Below are 22,534 nucleotides of genomic sequence, written 5' to 3'. Positions count from 1 at the left end.
GAAATAAATATAATTTTAGTATCCAGACCTTCATTTTGCTCATATTCAACATAGCTTTGGTATTTTACTCATCAGCTGTTGCAAGTGAGGGGGGGGAGAATAATGTAAATAAACAGGGCTTGGTTATGTAGCTTTCCACTTGATAAAATCATTCGCGTTTCCAGTCTTCCTCCAAATTCTTTCTTTATTATTATTATTATTACTGTGTAATTGTAACTAGTCTTTTTGGGGGTTTTCTGCCAGTACTGCTGTATATTGCGTAGTTTCAGGTACATTTCGCGCACTACTCTTTTTATTACGGAAAAACTTGGTTTCGGTATGTTATGGCAAGATAATGCTATTTGTTAGAAGAAAAATGTGCTCGTATTATGAATAAATAAATAATATAAAAAGGTAGCAAAAATGACAGCGTTAGGACTTAAACTTTATTTTTTGTGATTTTTTTTTCAAAGTTAGGCTTAGCGACGCAAAACCCCCATTCTGTGGTCCCGTTCGTGTAGGCTCCATCCCGTGTGTGCGTCTAGGATTGAGGGCTTCCGTCCCGAAAGGCTTAGTATTATTTATATTAAACATGCCGAATTATGTCTTCTAAAATTTTAACAACGTTTGATGCTAAATTTAAATGCATATATTAAATTAACTCAGTATTTTTATATTAACTTTCATTTTATAACCGAAAATTCGTTAAATAAGTTTCTTATTAATAATTCGTTAATAAGTTCTGATTAGTCTCGATGTATGTGAAAATGTCTGAAGCAAAAGGCAGAGAAAGGAATAAGGTTTATATCATTTAAACTTGCTGTTGTGTTCACGTTTACGACACGAATGTAAAATTCGAACTAGAACAATCAATACTAGCTTCAGGAACGAGCGTTCTCTCTGGTTTCAGAAGAACATTATGTTTTGATATATATAATTTAAGTAAATATTGGTTTTTAATACAATAAGGGTGATATGATTAATATATGATACAATAAACGTTTTAATATGAAGCTTGTACGTCGAAAGTGATAATTTCTTATTATCTTTTATTGTATGCAGAGTATGTAAAAATATATAGTTGCAAATTTTCAACCAATCCGCCGCAGGGGTGATTTTCTGTCCATCTGTGCATTCACATGTACGTAAAAGACACAACTCAGAAAAAATATGGGTCAAAACCTGGTGCATGATCAAAAATTTGTTAAAGTTGTCGTTCTGTATAAAATTTCCTTTCAGTCGGTTCAAAATTGGATAATTGGTTTTCTGTGCTATATTTCGAAGTACAAAATGCCCTAAATATGAAAATAGTGTGACAATATGAAAATACTATAGTATATTAGTTTGAAAATAAAAAACTGAGCAATTATAGAGATTACTAATGACTTTTTTGCATATTTTATAACTGCACTTCTACGAGTTTGGCCATTCTCTTACGAATTATAAGTATTTCTCAAAGAATCTACACTATGCTGTAAATATTTAGAATATAATTTTAAAATCAAGATGCTTTATATTCATTGGATGTTACCAAACATGAAAAATATAAGAAAAGTACTTGTCTGTAAAATTAGCGGAGTTTTTAAATAATGACATCTGTGTGCTTAAAATAAATGCAGACATTACATTGCACAACATTGCATTATCATTATCTTTAATAGAAAAAATTATAACAAATTTTCTTTAAAGTTTTATTCAGGGATCAAAGTACAAAAAAAAACCAAATATTGATATTTTTCTAAAACAAATTTGAAGCAAAAATATCAATCTTATCTTCTTCCAACTGCTTGAAAAACAGACCAATAAGCTTTTTTCACATCGTCTTCTAATTTAAGATAATCCACAAACTCTCGCTTCAAGTCTAATTCATTTTCAATGGAACACTCAAAAGGTGCGGCGACATTACTATGCTCCAGCACAGTCAAATACAGTGTTCGAGCGGTTTTGCCGCAATTCTTATAAATATCCTGAGCCAAGCAAGCAAATGTATAAACTATTTCCCTGAAAAATTGAGAAACAGACATAAATCAGTCACACATACATACATACATATATATATTCTTTAAGGAATAATGTATTACTTTATCAAATAAAAAATTGACTTTAAAAGCTTAACTTGTCTTGGATTTCCTCTATCACAATAAAAGCAGGATTTTCCAAATGGAATAATAATTTATTCTAGTTTCTTTCCTATCTGGACTTATATTTCTTATTTTGGTCTCCATATGTTATTTTACTACAAATGAAAAAGGACTTTTGGAGCAAAATGTTATTTTACTACAAATGAAAAAGGACTTTTGGAGCCATATGTTATTTTACTACAAATGAAAAAAGACTTTTGGAGCCATATGTTATTTTACTACAAAGAAGAAAAAGGACTTTTGGAGCCATATGTTATTTTACTGCAAAGAAGAAAAAGGTCTTTTGGAGCCATATGTTATTTTACTACAAATGAAAAAGGACTTTTGGAGCAAAATGTTATTTTACTACAAATGAAAAAGGACTTTTGGAGCCATATGTTATTTTACTACAAATGAAAAAAGACTTTTGGAGCCATATGTTATTTTACTACAAAGAAGAAAAAGGACTTTTGGAGCCATATGTTATTTTACTACAAAGAAGAAAAAGGACTTTTGGAGCCATATGTTATTTTACTACAAAGAAGAAAAAGGACTTTTTGTTGATTATACCCTGTGGTAAATCAGTTTTGCTTTCCTCTTAGCACTTCAGGTGTTAATGCTTCATTAACAGTTGCAAACTTTAAATAAGATTCTACCATTGCACTAAGCCTTTTAACGTATGCATGGAGAAAGTCAGGCACTGTTCAAAGTAGACAGTATCTTGTGAATAAGAAAAAAAGTGCAAAAAGAACTCTTTATCTAGCCTTTTGTTCCTGATCATGGACTCTACCTTAGATTGAGCCAATGTATATATTTATTTTTTCTGTTTATTTATTTATTTATTTTTTCATTTATTTATATTTTTCGCTTTGCTTTAATTTTTAAAAATTTTTTCTTTTATTCTGTTTTTAAAGTTTAAACTGTCTATTTTTGGTAAATTTTATTATTTTTTATTTATGTTTCAATGAGTGTTACTTTGGAATATTATTTAGGCTCTTCTGTTTGAGGTATTTGGACTTTCTCCACTTTTTCTCCTTATGGCTGCTCCTTTTTTTGTTCTGGCTTTTTATTTTCTTTGGTAGTCTTTAGGTTTTTTTACATCTAGTACATAAGCATATCAAAGATTTTTTTGAATAGCTAGTCCTTTGGTAGCTATTTAAATTCTATTTTTTAAAAATTTTAATTATAAGCTTTTTACCGCCATTTTTGGCACATAATTAATTACCGTCAGAATACATCAGAACATAACTTTTATACTTGAGAAATATATAATTGAAACAACTCGCCTTGAAATTTAAATATTATTTAACTAAATAATTTTTTGCTTTTATTTTTATCATAAAGGTGTGAGAAATGGCCCAAGAAATTTAAGTTCCCAATATCCTTCAGCTACTAGTGACATATTTTGGCATTTACAATGGGAACAAACATTTTATTGTTTAGTCCAATTTCTTGTATTGCCTAGAAAGAATGTGCATCTTTTATAGTAATAAAATATCCTATCTTCAATCACTTTAATTTTACATTATTTTATTAAATTACGAGTTGTATTTGGAAAGCAAATACAAACGTTTTGTAAAAAACTAGTACACACTTTTTTTCAAGCCAGTTTTGTTTTTAGATGATAGAGCATACCTTAAAGTATTTTTCTACATAGCTTCTGCCATTGTTCAATCACTTGTTGTAGCGGGTTACATGCTTTTCTAAACCTTCTTCAAAGAAACTTCTCGCCAACCCATCAGGAACATACCTTGTGATACCTAAACAGTCCTACAATTTCGTACAAAACTGTACTTGAAATTTGCGGAAATTCGTCTGAAAGCGTCGTCATTGTGAAATGTCTATTCTCATGGATTTTTTCATCAACCTTCCGTACCAGTTCATCGTTGACAACAGAAGGCCGACCACTCCGAGCCTCATCGTGGACATTTGTTCGGCCTTCATTAAACATTCTAACCCACTTTCTCACCATTCTCATTTCACCCATCACTCATCTTTTCTTCACCCTGGTACCACAACCTGTTGCGCAATATTGTACAGTATTATATTATTCAATAATTAACAATATTATATAATATTGTGAATATTGTTTTATATTATACAATATTGTATAATATATGTATGCTACTAGGGAACCGTAAACATCTTTAACTTGACAATAGATAAATTGGTTTCAGATTCCTTGCATTTAAAAATCAAATTACAACACGAATCTCATAGTCAGCGGGATCAGTAATCATCTTAAACATTTTAAATGTGTACAGCAAACTGAAAACACAAAGTAGAGCAACCAAAATGGCGTTAGTTGAGAGCTAGTGAACAAGGAAGACTAGTACGCATGCGCGAAACACCGACCGCAGCGTTACGGTGGCGGTACAATGAAACGGTTCTTACTTTCTGAATATGTATTGCACAAGAAACATTATAATATCTATTACAATAATTTTTTGTGTAAAAATGGGAGTAATGAGTTACAAAAGAAATCTTTAAATAAAACAAATACACAATGTCTCAACGCCCCTCAAAAGATGAAGGGAATAAAGCTTATACTGCAACAACTAACCTGTTAATGAAAACTGAGGTAATTTCGGACTATATTACTGCCATCTATGTTGAGACATTCGTAATAATGACACAATATTCACACAATATTGAAAAAACATGGTTATTTTTTTTCTGATGATTTAACAAGATATGTTATCTTTAAACACTTAAAGAGATATTTCGAAGATTTGTCCCAAATATTTCTGAAAATGTGCAACTATTTCTCCAGCTATAAGCAGAAACATAATGGCATGAATTATTCAAAAGTCGTTTTCAGATCTGTTTTATATCACGCATTTCCTTTTTGAGATATAATAATTCCAAATGGATTTTCATGTGCCTACACATGTGTTGTATGATGTGTTATAATTACAATTACCCTTTATAGGGCATGATTCCGGGGCATTAACAAATAAAAAATTTTAGGGTAATATCATGATAAATTTATGATGTAAATACCAAAACATTAAAATTTTGTTGATTTGTCATTCAATTTATGAAATAAGGAATGGTAAATATGCTTACCAGAGATCATTCAAGAGAAATTGAATGTGGTGAGCTACTTATCAATGAGCGTTAAGGGTAAAAAATATCATCGAATGTTCAAAGGTAAATAGGTAATTTGAATCTACTTTATACAGTTTTTTTTTAATTATAAGTCATGGGTTTGTTTGGATTCAAATTCAGTAATGCATTACATTAAAGTTTGAAGCTCATTTTGCATTTGTTAGGTTGGTTGGGCGGATTCCTACACTGCATAAATATAAAACTGTTCCAATTTGATGTAATTTTATTAATAACATCTTAAGCACGGTTTGCGTTAAGAAATGTCATAAATTGTAAGTAAATTATAACTATTATTATAATTAAACTAAAATGTCATAAATCAAATTATTTAAATAATAAATATATCAAAAAATAAGTCAAAATATGCACAAAATCATTAACAGGAAGATTCCGAATTTTAAGAAATTCCAAATGCCTCAACAGTTTTTGTTCAATTTTAAAAATGAACGTTGAATTTGAATTAAATTAATTCAGTAAAAAATAATGACAGTTAAATATTAGAATATCTTAGATATAAGAAACACAACACAGTGGTGTCTATTCCTAAAAACTTTTGCAGGAGTTAAAATTTAATGACAAATGTTGGAATGTAATGTGTCTACGAAAACCCTTACATCGTGAACGGGCACTGGTAAGTATGTTTACCACTTTTGAATATAAATTATATTTAACTATAGATCTAATATATTTCTGAGATATTGAAATAGCTCAATCGAATTTTAAACAACTGATTACCCTATTTATCATTTTACAATAATTTTTTGAGCCCTCATAAAAAAATCTTTTGCAGGTGGTAAGAATATATATACCAGAGAACTGTAACGGGTTAAGTTTCTTATTTATAGATTTTGACTCGAACACTCTGGTTTTAAAAGAATCTTTGAAATCAGTTGTGTTGTAGCATAATTAATATTTCTTTTAATACTTACAGACAAATCTTTTCATCTAAAATGGTTTCTTCATCTTTTCCAGCATTTTGGAGTGGATTTCTTGATTCGTAAAAATCTTTCACCAATTTTTCTCTGTCGTCTTTACAAAGAGGAGATTGAGCATTGGTTACATCTAGGATGCAGTTGATGCTGGATACATAATCTGTTGCCACAGAAAGCAAGGTATTTATTGAAAAAAACATTAATTTAATAATTTAATGATAGTAAATAAACGCTTTAATTCTATGAATTTTTCATCAAGCCTCTTCGTAAGTAATTATTGAAATTCAGATGCCAAGTTGTCAATTCTTCTTATTTTCAATAGTTATAATGAAATTGATGCCTTCACATTATTTTAATTTGATAGTTATTTCATACATCATTTTTCATGTATCATTTCTTTTTCTTGCTTCAGATCGAATAACAGATATATTTTTTACCTCTATAATACCGTTCTGCTTTTATTTTTCATTTACTTAAAATAAAGAATTGTTATTTTCTTTCATATCATTTGAATTTTAAACCCAAAATTATTTTCCGGTTTCTTTCCAGAAGACTGAAAAAGCTTTTTACTTATAATACGTATTGTTTTATATTCCTATTTTTTCCACAGCTAATAAGAAAATAATCTGTTTTTTTTCTATATTGATTTAATTTTTGTAATCAAGTTGTATTTTTAAATACCTCCGTTTTCCTTTGTTTCAATATAAAAACAACATAATACCCGAAACAAAAGCATGTATGGCTTTTTTAAAGCTTCACACTCTTTTGTTTCAGCAATTATATTCATTTTTGAATAACTTAGAAGAAAAGAATTTCTATCGTCACCAATAATATTTGTTTTTGCAATCTAAAAAAGATTCTATTATCGTCTGCAGTTTATGATTATTTAGTGAGAAAAGTAAATGTTTTGTTTCTCTTTTATACTTTGATATTTTTTCTTTTTTATAAAATAATAATTTTTTATCAATATTATTTATATTTGTGTCAATCTTATCAATATTATTTATCTTTATCTTTGCCATTTCGCTTTTTCGTAACTTTTTTTTATACTTTTATTTCTTAGAACTTTATTCTTACAAACTTCAAAATAGCTTTATTCTTCAGATTTCAAATTACTCCCTCATCAATAACAGATTGTTTGAACTCCTGATTATTAATTGAACTCAGTAATTTTTTATAAAATACCAAATGAATTTATTTTCAGTCTACATACTGTAGAAATCGGAACAGTATTTGTAATTCTGGAAATGTTTTTTCTCGAAAAATGAGGAATTCATGAACTGCCGACCTATAAGGACTCTCATGTTATGATCGTGGATTTTTATATAAAATAAAAATTGTAGAAATCGGAACAATATTTGTTCATGGTGAATGATTTTTCTTTTCATTATCCTAATATATAAAATTTATACAGATGATAATTTTTTGATACCTTAGAATGGAAGAACGGCGGATTCCCTCGATATTTTGCAACTGCAAAGAATTTTATGAATTGCAAATAATAAAAAGGAATAAAATATGCACAACTAATGAATTTTTAAAATTTAAAATATAATTGTAGCACATTATTTAAAACTTCCTGTTTTCTACAATTAATTTCTTATACTAACAGCTTTTTTGTACTGATTTTTAACTGCATTCTCTGGTATATACAGTAAAACCTGTTTTTATGCGGTAGATATGAACCGCATAAAAGAAACCGTAACAAATATTCGGAAATTTCATAAATACAAATAATAAACAATTTTGTACGACATACTACGAGAAGAAATTTTATGCGGCGGACAGGGACCACATAAAAAAAGTCGCACTTAGAAAATACGTCAATTATTTCGGAAATACATGAGAATGTGCACCCAAAAAAATAATTAAATTACACATGGAAGTATTTTAAAAACATTTGGTTTCTCTTTGCATGCAAGGAGAAGTTTTCAAAATGCACATTACATAATTCACTACTACTAGTCGTTATCCAAAATGGAGATGGACTGCTAGTCTCTTTAATATTAGAATTTTTATTTCTAATCGAATTGTCTTTCATTTCACTTTTTTTTTGGCTGTAATAATTCATTTTAAAGGAGTACCTATGTCTAAAAATAAAATAAAAATCATAAAGACTATATACAAATAGAAACAAAAGTAATTAATTTATTTACTTTTAATCTCTCTATAAAATGGAACTTAATCACGGGAATCGTAAATAAAACTCGGAATACGAAGCGTATGCTGCTGGCGCGTCGAGCGAAAATAATTGAATGTGCATTGTTAGGAGACCGTTTAAAACAAAAAAGAGAGCGTCTTGAAAAACGCATCTTTATGTACACTGATAGAAAACATTACAATGAGTGCCAACGCCTTTGAAATTCATATATCGCATTAAAAAAATTCGCACGAAAAAAATAGTATAAAAATAAAATCACACAAAAAATCGCATAAAAATAAAATCGCACAAAACAAATCGTATAAAATGGGATCGCACAAAAACAGATTTTACTGTATATGCTTTTCTTATATGTGTTTTTGATATGACGTAATGATTTTCAATTGTTATGCATCTTTCTGAAATATATCAATAGTTGTAAAAATAAAGCTAAAAAGGATAAATACTTTGTAAAAGAAAGCTAATCAGTGAAAGTTTGAAAATATAATATAATAAAATATTATATTATATTATATATAATATAATATTATATATAAAATATATTTTATAAGACATACAAATTATTTTGTTAACAATTTCATAAACCACAAAAATATTAATAAAAGCCATACAATGTCTCTTGAACTTTCATACTGATTATAAATTAATCTGTTAAAATCTTCATAAACCACAAAAATATCAATAAAAGCCATTTAATACATCGTGAACTTTCATAATGATAATAAATTATTCTGTTAAACGCTTCATAAACCACAAAAATATTAATAAAAGCCACATAATGTATCTTGAACTGTCATGTTAATTGTGAGTCAAATATATTTTTTGAGATACAAATAGACCAATAGAGGTACCTTCTCATCGAAGTTTTTCTATGAAATAAAAATCTAAATGTATTAATTTCTTTCTCAAAATGTTAAGATGTGTTACTAATAAGATATTAGCTAATAAAATGATTTTTATTTTATAAATGAATTTGTTTCATTAGTCCAATTGCAATTCCAAAAATATTTTACTATACAATTATTAGAAATTAGTTTCCTTTTTAAAAATTAAAGAAACACTTTTTGTAAAAAGTTGGCATACAATAATAGAATTTTTGTATTTTAGAATTATAATTTCTTTTTAATTTTTAATTCGAACTTTTCATTAGTAATATCTTACATTTCTACATCTTCAGCATATATAAAATCAACAAAAATTAAATTACAGGAATTGATAGTTTTCCGGAATAAATAAAAAATAATTTTTCTTTTGTACCGGCCGCTTACCATTGTGCAAGGTTGAATCTTCATTACAGATATCAACAATAAAATTTCTTGCTGTCAATAATTTTGAGGCAAATTCGTTACCAGTTGCTGCGAGTTCTGAGATGCTGAGAGTGGTACATTTCTGAACTTCTGTGAAGTAGCAATCAAAGAACCTTAAAACTCCCCTACAATGAAAAAATCAAATTCAATCAATTTTAATCAATTCAACTTATAATAAATTTTCTATATGTGTATAACGCATGAGCCGTATATACATATGCTTTTATTTATCTGTAAAGAAAACTTGCTGGAATAGTCTAACCGAATTTTCCAATTATCCTTTTCATATAGGCGTTCTTCACTTGCGCTGCTTTGCGAATTTTAGGCAAGGTCGTGAACACAACAGGTGTTAAAAATTTTATTTTCAGAATTCCGTGTATGGGAATTGCTGTTTTTGTAATATAGCGAGGAAAACTTGTACTTGTGTATTAGTTGAATGCCATAATAGAACAATACTTTCAAAAGGTAGATTTTTGTAGCAAATTACTGCTTTTACAGAATTTAGCAAAATCTTTTTAGTCGTAAATAGCTGTTATGAGGTTAATGCACAAATATAAAAATATCGAATGTGTATTTTGAACCCCTCTTTCAGCTATTAAAGCTTAAGTTTGATACAGAATGGCAATTGTAGCCTCAAAATCATATATCAAATTTCATTTATTTATTAAGTGCTTACATGTATTTTGATCATTTTTTCAGTTTAAAAGGGCATTTATTGAGAAAAATTGATACAATATATATAAATCAATATTTTCCATCATTTTCTACTACTTTTTCCCATTTTCGTTTAATAAATCTTGCAATGGATTGTCTTCAAATTTTTTTGGTCCTCCTGGCCGTTCTTTATCATTGACATTGAAATCACCACTCTTAAATCATTGAAACCAAAACTGACAATTGTGATATGACGGAGCAACATCACCATAAGTTTCTAAAAGAGTCTGATGGGCTTCGACAGCAGGTTTCTTCAAATCAACAACAACAACAACAACAAAAAAACAAAACAAAAAAAAAACATCCCAATGAATATCGAAAATGCAATTTGGACGTTCCGTAATTGAGGTCTTCATACACTGAATAACTTAATAATACTAAATGGAAAATGATAACAATAATCAATTTTCAAATAATTTACAATAAAGTAATAGTAAATTGATAAAACCCAAAACCATTGTCGTTTATATAGATACTTCGCATGTTTACCTATAGATATCGCTGATTAAAATACATGCAAACACCTAAAATAATCTTGTGTTTTTACGTATGACGTTAACATAATTGAGAAAGCATAGAGTTTAGAGATTTGGCTCAAAATTAATGCTTTAGGTCTAGAAAACGTGAATCAAATTTCGTTTATGTAGTTAAGTTTACGAAATATCATGTTTATATTCATGCAAAGATATAAACCAGTATATAATCACGTGTTGATACACTTAACTTCAAAATTGGTACAAACCTACATTATAGATTAACCATTATCATTTAACCATTGTACCAAATTTTTTCTACCTAACTATTTACATTTTCTGTTTATTGCATTCAACATTACCATTTAACCATTGTACCAAATTTTATCTACCTAACTATTAACATTTTCTGTTTATTGTATTCAACATTACCATTTTACCGTTGTACCAGATTTTATCTACCTAACTATTTACATTTTCTGTTTATTGTATTGAACCTTATCATTTAACCATTTCACCATATTTTATCTACCTAACTATTTACAATTTTCTGTTTATTATATTCACTTTTATTTGGACAACAAGACAGATTTCTTTTGAATGGATTTCGTCCAAAATTTGATAGAAATCGGCAAATGTAGAGTACATACCTAATGCAAAATTTCATGTGCCTATCTCAAATTTCATGCGCCTACCTCTATTCATTAAAATCTCGAGTTCCAATTTGAAGACAATTGAAATATTTTCTCTTTGCACACTTCGTATACAAAAAAGAATAACAACCACATTTCGCATTGCTTTGTACAAGGTAGAATTTAGTACCTTGATCATATAGCATGGGCTTTTCTGAAATTCTGATATCATATGAAATAACGCATTAATTGTTTCATTTTTTCTAGTGTTTAAACAGAAGATATCTTCTATTTTAGGAATGCTTTTTCCTGGTGATTTAGTATGAAATAACGAATTCATTGTTTCATTTTTCTAGTGTTTAAACAAAAAAGATACCTTCTATTTTAGGAATGTTTTGTTCTGCTGATTTAGTATAAAATAACACATTAATTGTTTCGTTTTTCTACTGCTTAAACAGAAGATACTTGCTATGTTAGGAATGTTTTGTTCTAGTGATTCAATACAAAATAACTCATTAATTGTTTCATTTTTTTCTAGTATTTAAACAGAAGATATCTTCTATTTTAGGAATGTTTTGTTCTGGTGATTTGGTATGAAATAACACATTAATTGTTTCTTTTTTACAAGTGTTTAAAAAAAAGATAACTTCTATTTTAGGAATGTTTTGTTCTGGTGATTCAGTATGAAATAACACATTAATTGCCTCATTTTTTCTAGTGTTTAAACTGTATATACCTTCTATTTTAGGAATGTTTTATTCTGGTGATTCAGTTAATAATTTATAGAATAATTGAGGTATATGGGACTTAAGAGCAATTTTTATCTAATTATTATTATACTTAGAATGAGTTGATTTGAGATATTATGAGAAACGATAATTCACCGCCGGTATGACATACGGTCATGAGGGTAAATAGCTAACTATTAACTATTAAATTAACTACTTAAATGTAAGTTTTAAAAGTTCTATTATCATTCAATGGTGAAGAATTTTTTTTCAATTATTTTATTTTGAAATAAGATATGAATAATTCTCAAATTTAGAAAATACTTTGAACATACTTTAGTAATTATGAATATATCGATTAAGTATATAATCACCGTGTATCGATTAAGTAAATAATAATATAAATAAATACTACTTACGGGCATAATCTTGATAGTTCCTCTTTATATGGAAAAAAACCCAAAGCTGACAATTCTTGAATTGCGCTATCGTCGCATTTTCTTGTTTCATCACATCGGAAGGCGAATGATCCTTTAAAAAAACAAAAAACAAAAATACATCCTTTTTGAAAGTTTCTAACATTTTTAATAGAAAGTTATTTCAAAGGAGGCAAAGAATCAAGGCAAAGAATATTTTTTTAATAATATTTTATTGATTTTAAAATTTTATTATTTCTCTTTTAATACAACATTAGATATTTTTATTCGCGTCGATAATACATAAAAAAATAATATGAAATCTTTATGATATACAAAATGACGGTTCTTATCTGTTGATTTCTAAACAGTCTGATTTAGATATAAACTACCAATGGAAAAGACGAAGGGAATTACGTAAGAAATTCTTAAACTTTTAAGAATGTGCTTTCACTTTAAAAAAATTCGTAGTTGAAACACCATTTGTTATTTTTTTTTAATAATTTTTTACTGTTTCCAACAGTTTCCCGACTCTCTATAATTTTGCGATTTTCACCAATTAAACGTCTTTTGCGATTCTTGTTGTATGGGGATTCTTTATCCTCTTGATTCCTACTATCCTGTAACTTTTGCCTGTAACTTTTACAAAATTTGATTCAAGTTATTCTAAATTATTTAAAGTTAAAAAATGCGAAAATTTATTGAAACAAAATATTATATTTGCATATTGATCATATAAAGCAAAATTTTCGACAGATCAAAAACTTCACAAATATTTATCATAACACCTTCAAAAAAATGAATACACTTATCAAAATTGATTAAATGTATATTTCTGCTTGATTGATGCAGTTTTAACTTTTGAGCATTTATTCAAAATGATACTGCGGAGAGTCTCATTTTCGTTTTGTGTCATGCACCGATTATATCGCTCTAATAGCTCATTTGATGCAAGCATTTGGTAAATTGGCAATATTTTTGCTAAATTAGCTTCTTTTACAAATGTTTGAATCTGAAAAGTGGGTATGGCAACATTGTTTACTCTCCTGTCATGCATGAAAAATTCTTCAATGAAAAATAAAATATGAAAAATGCAATGAAAAATAAAGCTACAGCTCTAAAATTTTGCAGGCACATTTAGAAAGACTCTGTTTATCATATCAGCTAATAAAAAAATCCATTTTTTTAATGATTTTTCGATACATTAACCAGGAAATTAAATTTTAGGATAAATGATACGAGATGCTATGAATAACAATTGTGGAATATTTAAAAATAATTATAATTTTAGAAAAAATCTTTCTGAACAAATTCACTCGTGAAATATTTTTTACCATTAAAAAAATAGTTTTCGATTTCAGATGGAAACATAATTCTTTTTATAGACTTTTGTTATTATTCAGTAAGTGTTGCCAATTATCATTAGGAAAATTTGCATCATTGTGAAAGGAGTATAAAAACGTACATTACATAAAATTCAGTATTTTATAGTATTCTGTATGATTAATTAATTAATCATACTTCTATATAAATTCTTCCAAAATTATAAATAAGTTTTTACATTCAGAATAAATTTATATTTGTGGATTGGCTCTCGCTAGATATACAAATCGATAATTTAGAATCCAGTAATTATTGCTATAGAGATAACATTCCAAATCCGTAATTAATAATGAAACATTTTAATGGAAAAAATGCATAATTTTATTAAAAAGAAAATTTTGGTTACAATGTGAATCCAATTTATTGAATGCTAAAGACAATCCAATACACTTAAAGGTCATTTAACATAACATGTTTAATTTTTCTCTATATTTTTTTTATACAGGAAATCTTTCTATAATCCAAATAATGCATCTAGTTACTGAAAATTACATGAAATATTTTTAAATTAAAATATTTCAAAACGAGTACTTAAAATGATAAAATAGCAAAATGAATGGCAAAAAAATTATTATTTTCTTCAAGATTTCTAAAATTTATATCAAGATTCAATCATATATTCAATTTATATATGACGATATGTGAATAATGTCATTAATACTATCACAATCAAATACCATTTTGCAGTATTACATGATCATAAAATAATAGTTGGTTGCAAAACAAACATTTTTTTTTAACCTTTATTCAATTGCTTAAAGTATTGCTTCAGATTTCTATACATCAATAATTTTATAAAGTTAGTTAAAATTTCATTAAAAAATTAAATGAAGAAAAAAATTATATTTGAATTTGTTTTATAATAAAATTATATTACGAATGACATAAATTTTTACCTCCAATTGTCAAGCATAAAAGCCAAATGAAAAGTTTCATTTCGTAAGGTCAAATGTGTGCCCAGTTTCAATAGGAAATGAATCTATTGCCTAGATTCCTTATATTTGATACTACTACTTCGCCACGTGACATCCCCATTTCCAGAGTGAAGGTTGTTCCTCACCAATTTAGGTTGATGTTAGTAGAAAAGGGAAATATGAAGCGACTATTTTTTTTTTAAATTTTGTGAGTAAAAAATGGGTGAATTGTTTGAAATTATAGGAAGTTTGGAATTGTTTTTACAGCATATATTGAACAGAAAATTCCAACCGCAATATTACTGTGGTTCTCAACAATGTTGTTGCTCCCATTTTTACTTTTCTTTTTCTGATATTGTCCTTTAGTAAATTTAGAAATGGGATCATCTAGGATTCAGTTGGTGTTTTAAACACTGAGTACCAAGCATGGAATCGAAAGGAAATCCGAATACAGACAAAACAGATTCGTATAGAAATTTCATATTATGGTTAATGTTGATGCTGTTGCCGTGTCCGCGTTACAACGGAAAGAGGGTTACAGTAGCTTCTGAGAACAAAAACTTCTGAGCACCCGGGGACAGAAATCAGAATTCTAGCTCATATGAAGATGACACTCACATACTCGTTTCCACAACTCCTTTTTACAGAGGGGCTCTTTCACACACCTCACACATAGAACACAGGGTAAAGAACCAGGACTCAAACCCGGGACGCCCAGATCAGGCGGAAGACACGCTCCCCTACGCCAGGACACCGTCCATATACTTGTTCAATCTGCTTTATAGAATTAAATGATATAGAAAATGGAAAAAATAATAAAAAATAGAAAAAAAGAAGATTTTTTTTCAAATTAAAAAAAAATTAGAAGTTTGTAATTGTTTTTACAGCATATATGTTCTGAAAATTACAACAGCAACATTATTATGGGACTAATGTTTCTTATTTTAACTTTTTTTGTCTGATATTGCCTTTTAGAAAATTTAGAGATCCTAGAGAATTCAGTTGGTGTTTTACACACAATGTACCAAGCATAGAATCGAAGGGAAATCCAGATGCAGGTAAAACAGATTCTTTTAGAAATTTCGTATACTGATTTAATATGCTCGATAGAATTCAATGACATGGAAAATAGAAAGAATAAAAAAATAAAATGAAGTTGAGAATTGTTTCAAATTAATAAGAATAAGATTTAGAAGTTTGTAATTGTTTTTGCAGCATATATGTTCCGAAAATTCCAACAGCGACATTGTAATTGGCCTAAGGTTTCTCATTTTGTCTTTTCTTTTTCTGGTATTGCCTTTTAGTAAATTTAGAAAAGTGATCATTGAGAATTTATTTGGTATAGCATAGAATAGAAAGAAAATCCTGATACAGAGTAAACAAATTCGTATAGAAATTTCATATAATGGTTCAATGTGTTTTATAGACTAATATGACATGGAAAATGGAAAGTAAAATTTTAAAACTCAAATAAAACTCCATATGTAAAAAACATATGCAAATAAAAAAAAATATGTAAATTAAAATAAAAGAAAAAAGTGAACTACTAAACTGTACAACAATTATTTATATAGGATAGCAGAGTATAAGCAACATGCAGCATGAAACAAGCAGTGCATGAAAATAAAAAGCAAACATAAAAAGTTCTAAAGCTCGGCATGATATATAGCATATGATAACATTGGACAAATTGCATATATTTACGAATTTTTCGAATACCACAGAAGAACGAAATAATCAAAAATCAGCATATGAATGAAAAAAAAACTTGTTCAAAATTATTGGTGAATTATTTATGACGAAACGAGATTTTAAAATATGGAGTGTGATCGATATGGATAAAATGTTCTGTCAGAGTCACTGTTTGTGTATTGATAACAAATTTAGATTTCATCATTTGAGCAATTGCTCATTGAAATTTATGAACTGCATCAGGTTGTTTAATTCCTTTTTTGTGTGGAAATTTGAGACAAGATTTCGTAGCCAGTGTTTTTTATGATTATTTGAAAGAGTTTCGAAATGGTAGGATATGGTAAAAGAATAGGAAATATCATAGTGGATCACGAACCTCACTGCATGCATTCAGCCAATTTGAATCCTTCAAAATAGCTCGGAAGAGGAGCATTTCGAGTAATGAATAGAATTTCGTTCCTAGACAAGTCCTTAGAAGTTCAAGCTACCTTTTGGTAAAATGTGAAAAACTTATTGATCAGTAGAATTTCTTTTAATTGTGGCTATTTTTTTATTAGATAGTCAGATTTTTTTTTCGAAATGGTCACCATGAGTTTTTATGTAGTTTTCAGTCAGATTGCTAATTTGTAGAAATAAAATTTGAATTGTTTTAACTCTTTTGTTGGTATTTTGGGAGATCTGAAGGCAACAACTGGTTATCACTCCAGTTGTATAACGTGTTTTGTTCCATTGTCGATATCATAGCTTCGAGAGTTTCCAAGAGTTCTGCTGAAAACAGGCTATTCTATGGTTCCATTCATTCATGAAGCCTTGTGTAATACTGCAAAGATATGAAGGTTCTGTCTAAATGTCCTACCATTTTAGAGCCATCTACGCATACAGAGTGTCACAAAAAAGTGGTGTAAGCTTTTATCTCCCTAAATATTGTACCTTGATGTATATTTACAATTGCTAAGTTTAATTAAATAAGATGGATTATTGTATGAAATCACTTTGGCTTCTTTGGATGCTTAGAGTAAGAAGTTAAAAAATTAAAAAGTATTATGTCTCCCATAGTAAAAAAAAATGTCAATTAATGAAATGTTTCGTTTACATTTTTTATACACATATAATGCTTTATGTTTCTTTCAACAGAATTAGCTCGGATATGCTTATTTTAAAATTAAGAGGGACACGAATTTAAAGTATTATTTCAGAAAAACAAATTTATTCAATGCAGAAAAGCTCACATGTGGAAATATTTGACTGCAATCATCATGACTTCAACGAAATTTGCTAACCAGGCAAAATGCTGTTTACTTTCATTTGTCATCAGTTGCAACATCAACTTTATAAAAAAGGGAAATTATACTTGAAAAAGTGAACGTTTAATTTATCTCACAGAATTACTGGAATGCCGAGAAAGAAAATAAAATTCTTTGTTCGCACTTTTATGATTTCTAAAACAATGACATATTTTAGTAATAAAGAAGGTTTAGATATGCTGACGACTTGTTTTATATGTAATCGCAATGCTGTCCTAGTTATATTAGAATACAAACGTCGTTTCCAGAATTCCCAACATTCTTCTAGGAAGTATGTTTATAGAATGGCTTAGCTATTAGAAATCAGAACTTTAATTTGCTCTAGAGAAACTAGGAGGGTAAGGCGTCGTATATGTGAAGCAGAAATCGGCACTTTACCTCATTTTTCAAGTTACTCTCATGCTTGTTTAGGTACACTCATTCCAGAACTTTACAGCAAGTAAGTGGATTCGGAGATATAAATATGAAGTTGTTTCTTGTTTCTCTGAACTTTTTAAAAAAGTTATAGCTTATTGATCAATAATTGTGAATCAAAATATAACTCTCGCTTGACATTCTTAAAAAAAACTTGAAACTTAAAATGCTCCAGTATTAAATTTACTGTCAAACAAGAATATATTACCATCTAAAAAGAATGAACAACTGATTCCTTATTACATAAAAATCACTTATTAAATTTTAAATATATTATCGTTATAGAAACATTCATTTTCTGAGCAGATAACGATATAGTCCCAGCCTGTTTTATAAAAACAAGAAAAATAGATTGTTTCGTAGAAGAGAGAAATAGAAAGTTTGAAATGATGAAATGCTTTGTTGAAGTAACAGATAAAAACATAAATTATATATCAATAAATTTTAGAACAATTATTGTCTCAAAATCTTATAAAATGCCTATTGACATGAAAAAAATTTTGGAAAATGAAAGAAATTTGATACATATAAAGTCATCACTCTAAGAATTGTTTCCAGAAGATGCCTCAGAGTTTTAAGAGAAATCTAAAATTCATTTTAATATTTTTTAAAAGGGGTTATCAGATTCCCTATCTCGAATATTTCAATTCTGAAGAGATAAAGAGGGTCACGGTGGCCTGGTGGTAATGTATCGGCTTCGGAACCGGAGGGTTTCAGGTTCAAGACTCCATTCCACCGAAGACCCGTGGTATAAGCAGATCTGGTGCACGTTAAATCCGTCGGACCCAAATCTTCTCCCGATGATGTGGTGTGTACATTTGGAGAGGGAGTGCAAGCTCAGGTGTCGTCCTCGTCATCTGACAGCAGTTCAAAATTACATCCCAAAATAGCCTTAGTGTTGCTTTAAAATGGACGTTAATATAACTGCATTAAACTCTGAAGAGATAAATTGAAAATTCTTTCAAAAATCAACTTAATAAATTGTATGTATTGTCAACCTTCTAAATTGTTTCCCAAGTAATGAATCTGCATCCTGTTATGATAAAATGAACTGCGGTAGAAGAATTTTGTTCAATGTATAAGAAGTCCACCCTCATTTTAATATCTACGTTGTAATGGTTCGAGCCTTGCTTTCCTTAGAGATACAAGTAATTTATTTTGATTTCGATGTTAAAATAACAGAAGAAAGGTTGAATAAATTAATAATTTTAATAGAATTCAGCCTATAAAGTCATTAATATTGTTGCTGTTGCAAGAGGAAACAGTTGCTCAGTTTGGAATGAATTTTGAGGACGGAGCATTTGCTCAGTTTAGTTAGAATTTCTCAGTTTTCAAGCTTTCTCTCATAATAATTTTGTTTCTTTTTAAAAAATGTCGGTGTATGTCAATATATCACATCTTTACAAATGAATAACAAACCATTTTCACGATAAATGCTTATTTCGTAAGGGACAAAATTTCTAAAGAAATTATCGGGAGAATGTTAAATTACGTCCTAAACTTTTGCTTCAGTCAAAGAATGAGAAAGTAGAAAGGGGATTTTTGAGACTTTATTTTCCCATTTTTATTTTAAGTCCATCAGGGATAAGAATATTTACATTGAGTTGTAACGGAAAAGGTAAACGTTTTCCTATTAATAATTCCTTTTTTGATATTTCAAATGTTTGATACTGCAATTATAATAAACTCTTAAATCGAAGATATTTGCTCAAGAAAGAAATGTGTTTTTAAAACTGAAATTCAAAAAAAAATTCCAAGTTTGCTTTTAATTAAATTTTATTCATGGGTACTAATTTTTATTTGGCTTAGTTAAGAGTGATATTCAAAACAAACAAAATTCAAAGTGGAGAATAAAAAAAACGAAGAAGCAGAATGATTTATACCGCCACTTCTCTATGTGCTAAAATGTGATAATAATTTTATTTTATTAAAACTTATACGTTTTGTTAAAAGTTATTCTGTTTAAAGCGTAAAATAAAAGGACAATTAGACACAACAAATAAATAGAATACTTCACACTGTCAGACTTCTAAAATGCGATCCAATTTTGTCTTCTTCACACATATAGAATTTTAAATAAAAGCTATTATGGTTAAAATGTAAAATAGCCATTTTTCCAATTATTCATACATATAGTAAACATTATTTAGCAAGTTCCTTGAAATTATATATATGTTTGTGCGTGCGTGCGTGTGTGTGTGTGTGTGTAATATTTATGAATTATGTATATGATATATATGAGTATATTTCAATTACGAATTGTGATACGAAAACAATTATTTAATTTTTTTTTTGTTTCATGCTTATTCAAAATTAAAAAGAAAATTGTTTAAACAAAGCTTTTAAAGATAGTTGATTCCAATTTTAAAGATAAATGAAGAAAGTAAAATGCTATTATTTAAACAAATATGCATCTCATAATTTAAAGTAAAATGATTTATAATTGTTTATAATTTTTTTTAACATTCGATATTGTAAAAACTAAAAATAGTTTTTTCTCATAAGTTTAAATATCTATAGATGCAATTTTCTCATCATTTGTCACATAGAAGCTATATTAGAAAAATAGTTTTATTAGAAAATTCAATTATTTATTTCAATTTTTTATTATATCAGAATATGTGAATTGTAAAAATTATTTCTCCCTCCCAAATATAAAGTTCTAGAAACGTTTATAAAAAGTTTCTTTCTTGCTAAAAGAATTCTCAAACAATTTATTTATTCAATAAAAAAATAAATTGTATAATATTGGGAAGAATAATTATTACAAAATTATTATTCTTTCTCATTATAAACTAATAATTAAAAAGGTCCAAGTCTTTTCCTTTCAGTATTATAAAATTGGGAAAAAGAGGTGTTCACTTGTTCTCATATTATCAAAGCATCAGTTATTTGTGAGCTTGATCTTACTACTATCATGTAACCTTGTTTCAGTATGTCTAAAATAGTTTCTGATGTAGATATTTTCAAATTTAGTTCCTTGAATATTTCTTTTTATTGTTGGACACTGAAAATAGTTAAAAGTCCCTTTAATATCTATTAAGAACATGATCGAATATTTGATTTGCTTCTTGAATTTTACTTTGAACCTTGAGAAGAGCATGAGCTCCCACTTTCGTATCATCAAAGAAGCCGCTCTCTGTAATCCTGGCTTAACTACTATCAAATAACCTCGTTTCATTAAATCTAAAATAGTTTCTGATGTATATGTTTTCAAATTTAGTTGCTTAGATATTTCTGTAAATGTTTGATACTGAAAATAGCTAAAACGCTTTTTAATATCTTTTAGGGGTATAGTCGAATATTTAAAATTTTATTTTGGTTCTTGAATATTACTTTCAACTTTAAGAAGAACATACTGAATTGGCGTTCTTTCCAAGCATCCAAACTAAAAAAGAATTTAGCATACATTGTGACCGGAGATTTCTTGTAACTTAATTATTTTTTTTAAATTCCGAACCGGATAATTAAACATTAATTAGAAGAAATGAACAAGATAAGACTTCACGGACTTCCGCTGTAAGAATTATGATAATATTTAATCAGGATTGTTTTGCATCTTTGACTTACGTAAATATAAAAGGCATTGCGCAGATATCCTTTGCATTTTTAGAATAGCATGCGTTAATCTTTTAAAATGTCATTGCACATGCCATTTTGCCATTTGTCTTTCTCCTAATAATAGCATCATTTCCTTGATTTATTTGAGCGAAAAATCTTAATTTCCGAATAGGAAGCTTAAGATTTCAAAACTCGATTCCACTGAAAAGCCATTTTTTTATTTAACTTCTCGAACAAACGTGTGATTCAAAAACTCATAATTCGAATTTTCCAGATATACAAACCATTTATGAGTTTGTTTGTTTTTTGTACCTTCTTACCTTTCTATAATATCAATGCAGAATCAGACTTATTATTATTTACAGGGGGTTATCAAAATAATGGAAAAACCTTTGAATAAAATTGACATTTTTGAATGCACTTCGTATGCATTAAAATATAATAATAGCCACCAGTGTTTGTTTGTTTTTTATAAATAGCAATGTATATATTCTGGTAGTATGTGTTAGCTTTATTAAAGTTCCGTAATTCTTGGATTTTTTTTCAAAAGCGTAAAATGTAGGACCTCTCAGATTTTCAAAGAGGCCAAATTGTAGAAGCCCGTCTAACAGGAGCAAGTGTGACCGAAACATCCAACTTTTAGGCGTTTCTAGAGGTACGGTGTCTAAAGTCATGGCGACATACACAGAGCGG

At 28.2% G+C, this 22,534-nt stretch overlaps 1 protein-coding gene across 1 annotated transcript; it reads right to left on the bottom strand.

The window, feature by feature from the left end:
- Nucleotides 1–1,688: 1,688 nt before the first annotated feature.
- LOC129983814 (uncharacterized) lies at nt 1,689–15,008 on the bottom strand. Its single transcript, XM_056093460.1, has 5 exons — nt 14,853–15,008; nt 12,577–12,688; nt 9,572–9,735; nt 6,140–6,302; nt 1,689–1,980 (listed from the first exon to the last, which is right to left on the bottom strand). The coding sequence occupies exons 1-5, from the start codon at nt 14,890–14,892 to the stop codon at nt 1,749–1,751; spliced, it is 711 nt and encodes a 236-aa protein (XP_055949435.1). The 5' UTR covers nt 14,893–15,008; the 3' UTR covers nt 1,689–1,748.
- Between the last annotated feature and the right edge of the window lie 7,526 nt (nt 15,009–22,534).

Source organism: Argiope bruennichi, chromosome 9, assembly GCF_947563725.1.
Source record: "Argiope bruennichi chromosome 9, qqArgBrue1.1, whole genome shotgun sequence".
Classification (NCBI taxonomy): domain Eukaryota; kingdom Metazoa; phylum Arthropoda; class Arachnida; order Araneae; family Araneidae; genus Argiope; species Argiope bruennichi.
This window is presented reverse-complemented; position numbering and strand designations above follow the sequence as displayed.